We start from the raw sequence: 12,738 nt of genomic DNA, 5'->3' as shown, positions 1-12,738 counted from the left end.
ATTTAAATCAAATTAATAAAATCAAACTTGGATGCTCATCATCTCAGAATTTGATTTTGAGACTTTAGCCTGGTTAGCCTGTCATAAACAGAGTCACATAAGTAAACAATGCCAAATTTATATTACCGTCAAACTCTTATTTATGCTGAATATTTTGGCTGTTTTGAAGGGGTTTCGACACAAATAACATGTTTGTTATGAATCTTTGACTATAAGCTAATATTGTTTCCTGGTAATCCAATGTAAAAGAAAAAATATGTTTTAATACCTAAAATAATTTATATGTTATAAATAAATAAATAAAAATGAATATATGTGAACCAGCCTGTGAAATCCAGGTTAAAGTCTCATAATCTAAGGATGAGATTAGGAGTATTAAGGTTTGATCTTACTCCGTCAATATTAAAGATATTAAGGTTATATTTTTACCAAATGTTCTTTACAGTATGTAGGATGATTAAACAATAATTCACAAAAAAATTAGTATTATAGGTTTTATATTGTTATATGGTGTTAGTGTTGTTATAGTATAGTATTGTTATAGCACTGACTTTATAGTAGTCAATCATCATGAATTAATTCTCACATGTGGAGTCCTGTGTTGGGGTTTTAATGTGCAACACAAGTGCTCGTACGCCCCCTAGTGAACTAATTTAATAAGCATTCATCTGTGTTAGTTTAATTTACTTTTTTATTATTATTATTATTATTTTATTAATTTTATGTTTAATTTTATCGAGTGATTCATTATTGAATTTTTATATTAGCAATATTCAATATATAAATTTAGATAATATGAATTTTACCCTACAAAATTTAGTAGTGAAATGAATGTGTGGTTTGTGATTAAATTAAATAAATATTACACAAAATACACAAAAGCCCTAATTTCTCATTTTTAAACAGTAATGCTAGGTTTATATTTCAATATTTTGTACTTCAAGCAGCATAAAAAATAAAGACACTTGTCATTTAGATAAAAAACCTTTTAGCTGTTTTTACGAGTAGGGACTTTAAAACTTATATTAATAATACAACAATAAAAGGTGTAAGAAATATAAAACTTAAATACATATAACTGATAACGCAATGCTTTATATATTTAGTTTCTCCTTTGCTTTATTTACAAAAGGCTATCATTCTGATCTGATTTTAGGATATGATTGAAAAGAGCATTAAGCAACACATTTTAAAATTTCAATATTATTATATTATTTCATAAATAAGGTATTATTTTATAACTTTCAAGACTGAAGTGGCGTGAATTCAATGCGCGATGCATTGTGGGTAAAAGCAAATCCAAGATGGCGGCGAGCAGGCGACTGCATAAGGTAAATATCCCGAGAAATGTGGTTTAATTAATATAAAATAAAGATTTAATTTGTTTTGTCTTTAAAAACAGATATGTTACGGATTTCAGTGACTGTTTGTTGGAAACCTAAAACTTTAAATGACTCTGGTTAGAAATTGGATGAGGAAGAGGAGGATGAAGATAACTAGCTTAGCTGTAGTTCAAATATCCACTTTGAAATAAAACGGAATATTTAAATAAAAAAGTAAAACCAAATAAACTGTCTCCTGAATGAGACCAATCTACTGTTTAGTATTAAGTTTGAACGTCTGTTGAAGAGTGTTAACGTTAAACAGATTGTATGAGTAAAATTGAAAATGAAACTAGTTTATGTCTGAGTTTACCAACGAGACGAAAACATATTTCAACAAAAGATTGATTCAAAAGATGATTGAATAATAAATACCTTAATATAGCAGAATGATGTCTGTGTGGTCGAAATGTTCGCTTTTATCAGTAAAATGATGAAACAGGAAGTGTGTTGTCTCTGAAAGTTTCAGTATTACTAAATCTGTGTGCTAATAACAGATTATGTTACTATAATAAATACATTAATCATGTGCAAAAATGCAAAAATTATTTTTTAAAATTGTTATAATGTATGGACTTTATTTTAATGTTGGTGTTTGAAGTTTTGTACATGACCACAGTAAAGAGAAATTTACTTTCGTTTTGACTTTGTAGTTTCTGAAATGTCTTTAAAGGTTAAACGTCCTGAATATCACTAAAGCAGGATCGTGTTTTATGTTTTACAGGAACTCGATGAAATTCGCAAGTCTGGAATGAGAAATTTCCGCAACATTCAAGTTGACGAGTCAAACATTCTGACCTGGCAGGGACTCATCGTGCCTGTAAGCTCACAGAAATCCCATAATAGTTGTATTGAATTTAACTCTATTGTTATTGAGTAAAATGAAGTAGGATATTGATTACCTGTTGTTTAAGTTCTCATAGGGATTTTTTTCTCTTCCAGGACAACCCTCCTTATGATAAAGGCGCATTCCGGATTGAGATCACATTCCCTGCAGAATATCCCTTTAAACCTCCAAAGATTACGTTTAAAACAAAGATCTACCACCCAAACATTGATGAGAAGGGTCAGGTGTGCCTGCCAGTCATAAGTGCAGAGAACTGGAAACCAGCAACCAAAACTGACCAAGGTATAAAGTCTCTCTAAGGGCATTTTTACTTTGGGTTCCGACCAAACAGCTAGGGGCGGTTTCCCAGACAGGGTTTAGGTTAAGACACGACCAGGCCTTAGTTATAGTAGGACATTTAAGTAGTTTTTGCAAACATACCTTACAATATGGGTGCATCTTGAGAAAAAACAATGACATTAATAAATGTTAAGATACATCAGTGCAAGATGTTTTTTAAATTAAGCTCAAACATGCATTTTAGTCTGGGACTAGCGTAAGCCCTGTCGGGGAAACCGCCTCTTAGTTCAAAGTAGGGCTGCAACAACTAACCAATAAAATCGACGATAATCAATTATGAAATTCGTAGTCAATTATCGATTAGTTGGTCTGTGACGTCACATTTATTTATGTTTTGACATTTAAATATGTTAAACTATTTAAAAGCAGCACAAACTTTTATTTAAGGCTTAAAATAACAAAATAAAAAAAGATTATATTAGTAAAACTCTAGTAGTGTGTGGCTTTTGTACACTTCTGCATGTGAATACTCTAATTTAGTGCCTTATTTAGCCATAACTGAAAAATCTAATTGAGAATATTTCAGTTTTATCCCAATTAGTTGATTAATCGGAAAAATAATCGCCTGATTAATCGTCAATAATCGTTAGTTTAGCCCTAGTTCAAAGGACAGTATTTAATCTCTAATCATCCAGAAATGAATATTCATGAATTAGAATCTGTGTTTTTTCTCCATACAGTAATCCAGTCTCTCATTGCCCTTGTCAATGACCCCCAACCAGAGCATCCACTGAGGGCCGACCTAGCAGAAGAATATTCAAAAGACCGTAAAAAATTCTTTAAGAACGCAGATGAGTTTACAAAGAAACACGGCGAGAAGCGTCCAGTGGACTGATATTGCATGGGCGCGTTTCTCTTGTTTTTGCTCTGCCCACAAACCTCTCCAAATTTGAGTTCCCACCTGCTCTCACTCACCGTCACCCAGCATTCCCTGAGAAAATCCCGGTCGCATTTCACCGTCGGCAGAAAGACCCGTGACTTCTCAGCCTCTGGGTGTCGACTGGCTGGTGTAGTGTGTAGACAGGGAACACATGCGAATTAGATCTTAATACATTTGTGAGATTTCTGGGTGGGATAGGGCAGGGGTTGGGGCCTTAGAATAAAACGTTTGTTCCTTTTAATTTGTTCTTAAATTGCACAGAGATGTGTTCGGGTCATGCCGTCTGCTGTGCAATGAATCTTGACTGTTTCATAGCAGAGGTGAACCAGAGTATAATGTTAATGTCGCTTCACTTTCACATTTATGACGTTGTTAAAAGTAAAATCTAAAAGTACTTTGAATGATGATATATAATACATCAAGGTTCTAAAGGTGTGTGGCAAATGTTTCATTTACGTTTCTTTCTCATCTTTATTTTTTTTTATATTTGCTTAGGTTGCACTGTTTCTGTGGAATAAGATTTAATGTTCTTCATATTCTCTCTGTTTGTAACTGATGGAATCTCAGCTTAGTCACTGTCACCAATATAATGTTTATTATGTCATAAAAGTAAAGCGGTGTGTTGTTTTTTTGACTGAACATGCTCATATATCTCAGCACAATCTCGGTTACTAAAGCCAGTTGTATTTTTATCACTACAATGTGCTGCACAATTAAAGGGATGTTTATCATGTGGGGTTAAAGTTCATAGCTAAACCATATATACACTCATCTAAAGGATTATTAGGAACACCATACTAATACGGGGTTTACCCCCTTTCGCCTTCAGAACTGCTTTAATTCTACATGGCATTGATTCAACCAGGTGCTAAAAGCATTCTTAAGAAATGTTGGCCCATATTGATAGGATAGCATCTTGCAGTTGATGGAGATTTGTGGGATCCAGGACACAAAGCTCCCATTCCACAACATCCCAAAGATGCTCTATTGGGTTGAGATCTGGTGACTGTGGGGGCCATTTTAGTACAGTGAACTCATTGTCATGTTCAAGAAACCAATCTGAAATGATTTGAGCTTTGTGACATGGTGCATTATCCTGCTGGAAGTACCCATCAGAGGATGAGTACATGGTGGTCATAAAGGAATGGACATGGTCAGAAACAATTAGGGATCGACCGATATGGAATTTTTAGTGCCGATGCCGATACAGATTCTTGTTTCATCAGCCTTAGCCGATGACCGATACAGGCTGCCGATTTTCTTGAGCCGATATTTGGAGCCGATACTGCTTTTGCTCACTCAATTTACATCATTAAAATGACACAATAATGATGCCAAATGTTACAAGTCTCAATTTAAAAAAGTAACATTTATTGAACTTAAAAAAACTATATTTAACAAATAGTAAAAACAGGTGAGGGTGCTATGGAACCCTCTTTTGATGTTGTCATGGGGGTTGGTTGTTTTTAGTCACATGACCTGCAATCGCTTGCTGCTTCCAGCACTCTGTCTGTAAATAACGCCAGGGAAAAATCGGCGAACACTGCAGCCACATATCGGCTGATGCCGATACACATAAAACTTGCAAATATCGTCCCGATATATCGGTCTATCACTAGAAACAATGCTCATGTAGGCCGTGGCATTTAAAGATGCCCAATTGGGACTAAGGGGCCTAGTGTGCCAAGAAAACATCCTCCACACCATTACACCATTGCATTAATGAGAAATTGAACAGGTGTTCCTAATAATCCTTTAGGTGGATGTATAAGCCATTGGGCAGGGGTCTTCAACCACTTTTCAGATTTTAAAAATGTGGGCCAGACCCCTATTTTAACTTTTATATATATTTAACTTTCACCTATTATGTGTGTTGCATGTGGTGTAGTCACACAAGTATTTTTTTAAAGCAGCCAAAGCTCAAATTGGATACAAAAATTACACACCTGCAGATTGAGGTTTTTGCAACTCTCCGTAGGGAATTACGTCCATGTTATCGGCCGTCATTTGTCATGAACAGTGTAAAGGTGGCTTTAAAGTAACCAAACTGATTTTAAATCTGAAAGGCGGGCCGGATAAAGATGACTGGCGGGCCGCGTTTGTATAATGGGTTAGAACTGGACTGGTGTGAAAATCCAGCTCACACTGGCCAGGGGAAAGCTAGAATAAAAGATTTAATTTGGAAAAAAAAAATTATTGAACACCTAGTTTATGCAGATTTTTTAGGGCATTGGCCCAAAGGTAAAGTAAAAATATGAATTATTAAAATAACTTTAGTAATTGTGAAAAACAAAACATCCAGGAATTTAAATGGCATTGCTCTTATGAAGCATGGTACTCTGTTGCTAAAATAGTTTGATATTTGATATCATGGTATTACCATGGTACATTTCTACTATCCTTGGGTACAAAAAGGTTTTGCACGTGCACACACTATAAATACTCTTCTGTATTGTGTTGCTGTGGCATCCACACGGTTTACTTTGCTGGGGTTGACTGATTTCATTTCCCTTTAACCCCTCTGGTGCATGTAGCCCCACCCCTAACCCTCTTCTCTCTTAAGTATAGAATTAAGATTAGCATTACTAGACACGACACTAAGCAGATCTTAAAGGAGAACTCAGACCCGATGGATTAGTCCGCTGGGTTAATGATGGGAGGCAAGGGTTTGACGTGAAACGTAAATTCATTGCAGTTTTGATCATTGTAAAAAATTAGGAATTATCTTATAACCCTAAACCAATTATTGTCTGAGATGGTGGTTTTTACCCTACTGGTTAAAACCTAAATATATTTGTATGCATCTATTTTCTTTGATACCTAACATTTATCATACTGGTTGAAAAGAAATAATGAAACAATTGTAGTTTTCGACTTTATTTTATTAAGCTTTGTGTATACATAAGACCTTCTGTTTGGGGATTGGAGGAAGGAGCGTCCACAAGTCTCTCTGCTGTATTGGATCCAGCCTTTATCACAGAAGCAGTGCTCATTTCCTGAACTGTTGGATGGGCGCAGGGACTTTGATATCCTGACCCTTTTCCAATTTCTTCTCACACTCGACAAGATAGTTGACGCCATCAACGACCAGCTGTACCAACTCCACCTGGTTAAGACAAGCAAAGTCACACAGTTTAGAAATGTCATTCAGAGGAGACTTTAAATCAGATGACATTCAATGGTGTACCTCCGATTTTCCCAAGCGGTCAAGGTTTGAGATGTCAAAGGTGTCGCCCACAGCAGCAGTGTCCACGCCGCCAGTTCCACGCTTTTGCAGTCGCAGGTTATCCAGGATCTTACCAAAGCGAGGATCCTAGCATACACGTATCACAAACACATTAGTGCTTGACTCAGTAATTCGTCTTCCTGATTAAAAAGCTAAATGCTGTTACCTTGCTAAGCTTTGGCAAGCGGACGTGTACTCCGGCTCGGAGTCCAGTGCCCAGGTTGGATGGGCAGGTGAGGATGTAGCCAAGATGTTCGTTCCACATGAACTCCCAGCCTCTCTCCTGGATCAGGTGCTCCACCTGTCCAACATCGGGATGGAAAAATAAACTTAAGAAACTGAGTTAAGATATCGGGTAAACTAGATGGGTTTAATGGAGGACCTGTTTGAGTCCTCTGCAGAATCTCTCAAAGACCCTCTTCATATTGCCGCCCTTCTCCATGGAGATGACACGGGTGTGATCTTCTTCATTGATCCATATCAAGAAGGTCTTATCGTTGTTGTGCCTTGGAAATCAGTTCAAATTTAGGATTACTTTATGTTATCAGTATAACATATTATACTTATATTGCATATAAGTATTTACACGCTAGTTCTTCTTTCTACATGCAATCAGCATTTTAGTATTTTACATTAGTGTTAGCATCACGTTGCATCTTAGCTCCAACATAACACGTTCTTACCTTTGAACGTGAATTTTTTGTTGTACTTGTTAAGCATTGTTAGCTACCCAAGACAGCTCTCTTGACTTAAGCTACCCAAAGGTTCATCAAACCATGCTCATAACTTTCTATAACCATACCAAATGCCTCTTGCATCTGGCCAGTCACGGGCCATAAATGCACACGTCAACAAGGGAGACACAGGTTTGTCAAACAGAAAGTGATCCTAGGGAAGGAAAAAAGGCAAAGTAGGTGGAGGAGCTAAAGGAGAAACATTGCTTTGAGTCGACTTGCATCCTATAAAAAGTCAAAAAGACAGGACTGGAACTAAACTGGTGAGGTTTGCACTAGAAAATTCACAGCTTTTCCAACCCCAATTCCTACCAGATGCCACGAGCATCAGGCCAATCCCTGGCCATCCCAGATGCAGTGAGCAGAGGGGACACAGGCTTGTCAAAAAGAAAATGCTCCTGAGCCGTGTCAGCATGAGGAAGAGAATCAATGATTCAATGCAAATCACATTATAAACCAAACATCTCAATCGAAACATGCACTCACATCGATGAGCCTCTGCTGTTCTTCATCAGTCATATCGGTGAGGCTGTAGTAACGGCCAGCCAGATCTCCCTTCAGACCCGCCAGGGCCTGGACCGTCACCCTCTCCACCTCACGACGCTCCGAGCGGCTGCAGGCGGGTGGGAGGCTGAGGCCGCGAATGCTACGGCCCGTGCGCACGCGGGACGACAGGACGTATTTCTCGTCGAACATGCCTGACGTGAGCTGAAATCAAACAACAATCGATAAAAGCGCTCGGAAATTGACAATTAAGAATGGATAGTTGAGGATAAAACGTGCACCTTGGAGGAGTCCAGGTCAGTGGGATGCTTCATGATCCTCGGGTCATAGCCGTTGTGTCTGTCCTTGATTACCGGATCAAAGATGTCAGCAAATACCTGTAACATCATAAGGCAGACAGTCAATGCTGTTGTCTCCAGAATAGCTGAGGAGGAACCGGAATAGACCATCGCTGGTTTAGTCTGAAACTACCTGGTTGATTAAAGTAAGTTACTAAGCTACTTAAGATGGAAACAGTTGGACAATACCTCATAACTCTCCTCATCACCAGCAACCATCCCCACTGTCTTGATGAAGGGATGTCCAGGGTTGTCCACACCAGTTTGGATACACTGGTCAAGAGTCCAGTTGTTTGGGGTGACCTTGTCCCTCAGCTTGGCGTAGATGGCAGGAGTCAACGCACTGGCCATACAGTTGTTGTGCTTGCGAAGGTCGGGGAAATCGGCACTGTTGAAAAAAACAATCTCCAGTCAGGTTCTGTTACTGGGAAGCATGTAGATGCTTAAGGACATGGGGGTAGACGAGAAATGAATGGCCATCACATACAGCACGTGCAGTGGGAAACCTCGGTGCAATAGGGAGGGTCAAGATCTTCGACAACATTAGATATTTAAAGTCAAAGTGTGCATTTAGAAAATTGCTTTTTTTTTGAGCAATTTAAAGAAAATGCAACCTGCACAACTCATTCAAGAGCGTAAATCTTGGACCGCTGATCTGATTTGATCTTTGGCATCTATCAGTGCTGGACATAAGCTACTTAAGTTTCATGTTCACAGCCCTTTACCTTTCACATTATTACTGTGCGACACTTCACAGTACATCATGACCTCGACGCCTGATCATATTTTTTCCAACAGGTGCAACCCTGATGGAATGGAAAGAAGTTGCACCCTTCTGGGTACATTAGGCTCACGTACAATTCATTTGGATATGGTTGTTAACTGACAGTCAGACAGTAATCATAAAGTCCAGATTACACATGTTTGATAGAGATTGTTTGTTAAATCTTTGGTGGATACCTTGGAGGGTAAAGTTTCCTCCTCTGTTCTGCATTAAGGGCAGCACTGTCGCTTATTAAGTAACCGGTGGCCGCGGCTCCGGCTCCCAAACCTGCCACGAGTAAACCGGCGGTGCGGCCCGACATCATCTTGGTGAATGAGCTAGCCATCTTCAAACGCTTCTGCTTTTCTGGATCAGATCAGCACTGAAGTAAGAGAGAGGTAACGGTCATGAACATAGCAATGAAGGATTTTCAGACTTATTACAGTTTCTATCCAAGATTTTAGTGCTTAATGCTTGACAGATTGTCCAGTAAGCTGAAGAGCGTCACCTGATGGCAGCTTACTTGCGTCTGGTCATCTTATTAACTTTAGTTAATTGACTGTAACAGTTTAGGTGGTCAGACATTAAAATATGTCCATGAACATTGACTCCAAACATCTCTGTACATTCACGACTCCATGCTTTTATTACAATTCCCTTCTTAAGCACGTGCCCTTCAATGCTTTCTAAAGGACAATTGTAGAAAAACAAAGAATTGTTTTGTATTTCGTAGAAAAACCATGATGTCGCATTATGAAACATTTTTAAAAGTGACTTTATACAATAATAAAACTATTTTTACTTTAGCAACACTACAAATCTGATGTATAGCTCCATGGTAGACAATGTGTTAGTAGTGCAAAATGTCATGGGTTCATACCCATACTGATAAGTAAATGTATACCTTGTATAGCTTTAGATAAAATGCGTAAATGTGTAAATTGAGAAGTCAGTATTAACAAGTCGGTCTGTCCAATATATTAAATAGCAGATTTAAAACTTTAACCTTTGGTTCACTGAACATTTAGTTCATAACATTTAGTTATACCCTTCATTTAGTCTGACAGAGCAACTGCAACCCTTGAAAAGTGAAAGTGTTATTTATAGACTAAATGAAGTGTTTGGAATTGAGCCTCATCTGAGACCTCGTGCTCGCTCATGACATTCTGAACCGGTCACACAAATGCACACAAGACCCAGCTAAGATCTGACAACTCGAGCACAGATCTACATACAACATAAAAAAACATGAGCAATACCCATGTTTAATGTCTATCTTTACGACAGCGTTATGGAGGATTATTAGGCTTGTAGGATTAGCGGATAACATTGAGAACACGGTTAAATAAAAAGAACTATAATGTCTTTAAAAATGTTTCAGGAATTCAAATGAATGCATCTTATTAAACTAAGCTAGATGCAATCCACTTTACTGCAAAAAAGTTTCCAAGAACGTTGAATTAGAAAAAGATGCCAAAGTTTACATTTTTAGATAATTTTCTTAAAAAATATGTATATGCAAATTAAAACATCTGATGTTTGATCTATTTCACATTTATACTTTATAAACAGTGTTTGCAAAATTGCTTCCCACTACTAACATTTCCAGGTATTTCTTTCATGTGTAGCTTTTATTCCATTGTTATAAAAATCTACATTGAAGATCAGTTTATTTCTTTAATGAATGTGAAGAGTAAGAAAAGAGAGTTTTACCTGTAGAGTTTCCTCCGTTACAGTCGGCTGTGTCAGGAAGCACACAGTCTGTATGGAAAACTGGCGCTCCTCTCTGGATATGGGATTAAATGGTGAGCTGATGGCCAATCCTCTTCTGTGTAAGTGTCGGGTCATAACCCATGTCTGTTGTCCGGTTTGTCCTTGACACCCTGCCACCATAGTCAACCATTCTACACTGATCACAGACACTTACATACATCATCTGTCATCTGTTTTAAACATTAAACCTCTCCACGCAATTATAGACTTTCTTTAAATACTGACTGCAATTTTATAGTCATCAGATAACAATTAAAGAGAGAGACAAAGACAGGTAGGCAGACAGCCAGACAGTTTCAAACAGACTGATAGACAGACAGACAGACAGACAGACCTAGAAAGATAGAGAGACAGACAGACAAAGACAGATAGAGAGACAGACAGACAGATAAATAAATACATAAACAGATAGATAGATATAAAGCATACATAGACAAACAAACAGACTAACAGGTAGGCAGAGAGAGAGAGAAAGAAAGAAAGAGAGAGAGAGAGGTATGCAGACAGACAAAGATAGATATAGAGACAGACAGACAGATAGATACAATGGCAGATACATAGAGAGATAGACCGACTAACAGATAGGACAGACAGAAAGGTAAGCAGACAGACAGACAAAGATAGATATAGAGACAGACAGACAGATAAATACAATGGCAGATACATAGAGAGATAGACCGACTAACAGATAGGCAGACAGACAGAAAGGTAAGCAGACAGACAGACAGCCAACTAGGCAGAAAGATAGATAGACTGACAGATACATAGAGAGACAGATATACATGCAGACATACAGGTAGGCAGATAGATAGACAGACAGACAGACAGTCAGGCAGATAGATAGACAGACACATAGACAGACAGATATACAGGTAGGCAGACAGACAGACAGGCAAATAGATTGACAGACAGACAGGTAGGCAGAAAGATAGACAGACACATAGACAGACAGACTAGCAAATAGATTGACAGACAGACAGACAGACAGGTAGGCAGAAAGATAGATAGACTGACAGATACATAGATAGGCAGACATACAGGTAGGCAGATAGATAGACAGACAGACAGGTAGGCAGATAGACAGACAGACAGGCAAATAGATTGACAGACAGACAGGTAGGCAGAAAGATAGATAGACTGACAGATACATAGATAGGCAGACATACAGGTAGGCAGATAGATAGACAGACAGACACATAGACAGACAGATATACAGGTAGGCAGACAGACAGGCAAATAGATTGACAGACAGACAGACAGGTAGGCAGAAAGATAGATAGACAGATATACAGGTAGGCAGATAGACAGACAGGCAGACACATAGACTTACAGATATACAGGTAGGCAGACAGACAGGCAAATAGAATGACAGACAGACAGGTAGGCAGAAAGAAAGATAGATAGACTGACAGATACATAGATAGACAGACATACAGGTAGGCATAGATAGACAGACAGGTAGGCAGATAGATAGATAGACAGACAGACACATAGACAGACAGATATACAGGCAGATAGACAGACACGCAAATAGATAGACAGACAGATAGGCAGAAAGATAGAGAGACTGACAGATACATAGATAGACAGACATACAGGTAGGCAGATAGATAAACAGACAGACAGGTAGGTAGGCAGATAGATAGACAGACAGACAGACACATAGAAAGACAGATATACAGGAAGGCAGACAGAAAGGCAAATAGATTGACAGACAGACAAGCAGATATACAGGCAGATAGACAGACACGCAAATAGATAGATAGACAGACAGGCAGACAAGTAGGCAGAAAGATAGACAGACAGTTATACAGTTAGGCAGACTAACAGACAAATACATGGACAAGCAGACAGACAGGTAGGCAGATAGATAGATCGACATGCAGATAGATAGATAGACATGCAAATAGATAGAGAGGCAGACAGATAAACAAGTAGACAGAAAGATAGAC

General features: G+C 38.2%; 2 protein-coding genes across 3 annotated transcripts; one reads left to right on the top strand and one right to left on the bottom strand.

Moving 5' to 3' along the window:
• The first annotated feature begins 1,268 nt into the window (after positions 1-1,268).
• On the top strand, positions 1,269-4,062 carry ube2l3a (ubiquitin-conjugating enzyme E2L 3a). Its single transcript, XM_065263780.1, has 4 exons — positions 1,269-1,331; positions 2,107-2,202; positions 2,325-2,511; positions 3,249-4,062. The coding sequence occupies exons 1-4, from the start codon at positions 1,305-1,307 to the stop codon at positions 3,401-3,403; spliced, it is 465 nt and encodes a 154-aa protein (XP_065119852.1). The 5' UTR covers positions 1,269-1,304; the 3' UTR covers positions 3,404-4,062.
• A 2,247-nt stretch (positions 4,063-6,309) lies between these two features.
• On the bottom strand, positions 6,310-10,885 carry ckmt2a (creatine kinase, mitochondrial 2a (sarcomeric)). 2 transcript variants are annotated; one of them, XM_065263787.2, is made up of 10 exons: positions 10,727-10,885; positions 9,211-9,395; positions 8,440-8,638; positions 8,194-8,289; positions 7,895-8,116; positions 7,721-7,806; positions 7,057-7,180; positions 6,841-6,975; positions 6,636-6,761; positions 6,310-6,554 (listed from the first exon to the last, which is right to left on the bottom strand). In XM_065263787.2, exons 2-10 carry the CDS (start codon positions 9,357-9,359, stop codon positions 6,438-6,440), a joined length of 1,254 nt encoding a protein of 417 aa, XP_065119859.1. In that variant the 5' UTR covers positions 9,360-9,395; positions 10,727-10,885; the 3' UTR covers positions 6,310-6,437. The 2 variants fall into 2 exon arrangements, with proteins under 2 accessions (XP_065119859.1, XP_065119855.1); XM_065263783.2 differs by lacking the exon at positions 7,721-7,806 and adding an exon at positions 7,477-7,562.
• Between the last annotated feature and the right edge of the window lie 1,853 nt (positions 10,886-12,738).

Source organism: Paramisgurnus dabryanus, chromosome 10 (genome assembly GCF_030506205.2).
Source record: "Paramisgurnus dabryanus chromosome 10, PD_genome_1.1, whole genome shotgun sequence".
In the NCBI taxonomy this organism is placed as follows: Eukaryota; Metazoa; Chordata; class Actinopteri; order Cypriniformes; family Cobitidae; genus Paramisgurnus; species Paramisgurnus dabryanus.
Note: the sequence above shows the minus strand (reverse complement) of the source record. Positions and strands in the feature narration are given on the sequence as shown.

Bases quoted from the DNA above. Each gene is read 5' to 3' on its own strand.
- ube2l3a (XM_065263780.1), top strand. From the start codon at position 1,305: ATGGCGGCGAGCAGGCGACTGCATAAG. The intron at 1,332-2,106 runs GTAAATATCCCG...TATGTTTTACAG, and splicing joins CGAGCAGGCGACTGCATAAG to GAACTCGATGAAATTCGCAA. The intron at 2,203-2,324 runs GTAAGCTCACAG...TTTCTCTTCCAG, and splicing joins GGCAGGGACTCATCGTGCCT to GACAACCCTCCTTATGATAA.
- ckmt2a (XM_065263787.2), bottom strand. From the start codon at position 9,359: ATGGCTAGCTCATTCACCAAGATGATGTCGGGCCGCACCGCCGGTTTA. The intron at 8,639-9,210 runs GTATCCACCAAA...TTTTTTCAACAG, and splicing joins AGGAAACTTTACCCTCCAAG to TGCCGATTTCCCCGACCTTC. The intron at 6,976-7,056 runs GTCCTCCATTAA...GATGTTGGACAG, and splicing joins TCTGCAGAGGACTCAAACAG to GTGGAGCACCTGATCCAGGA.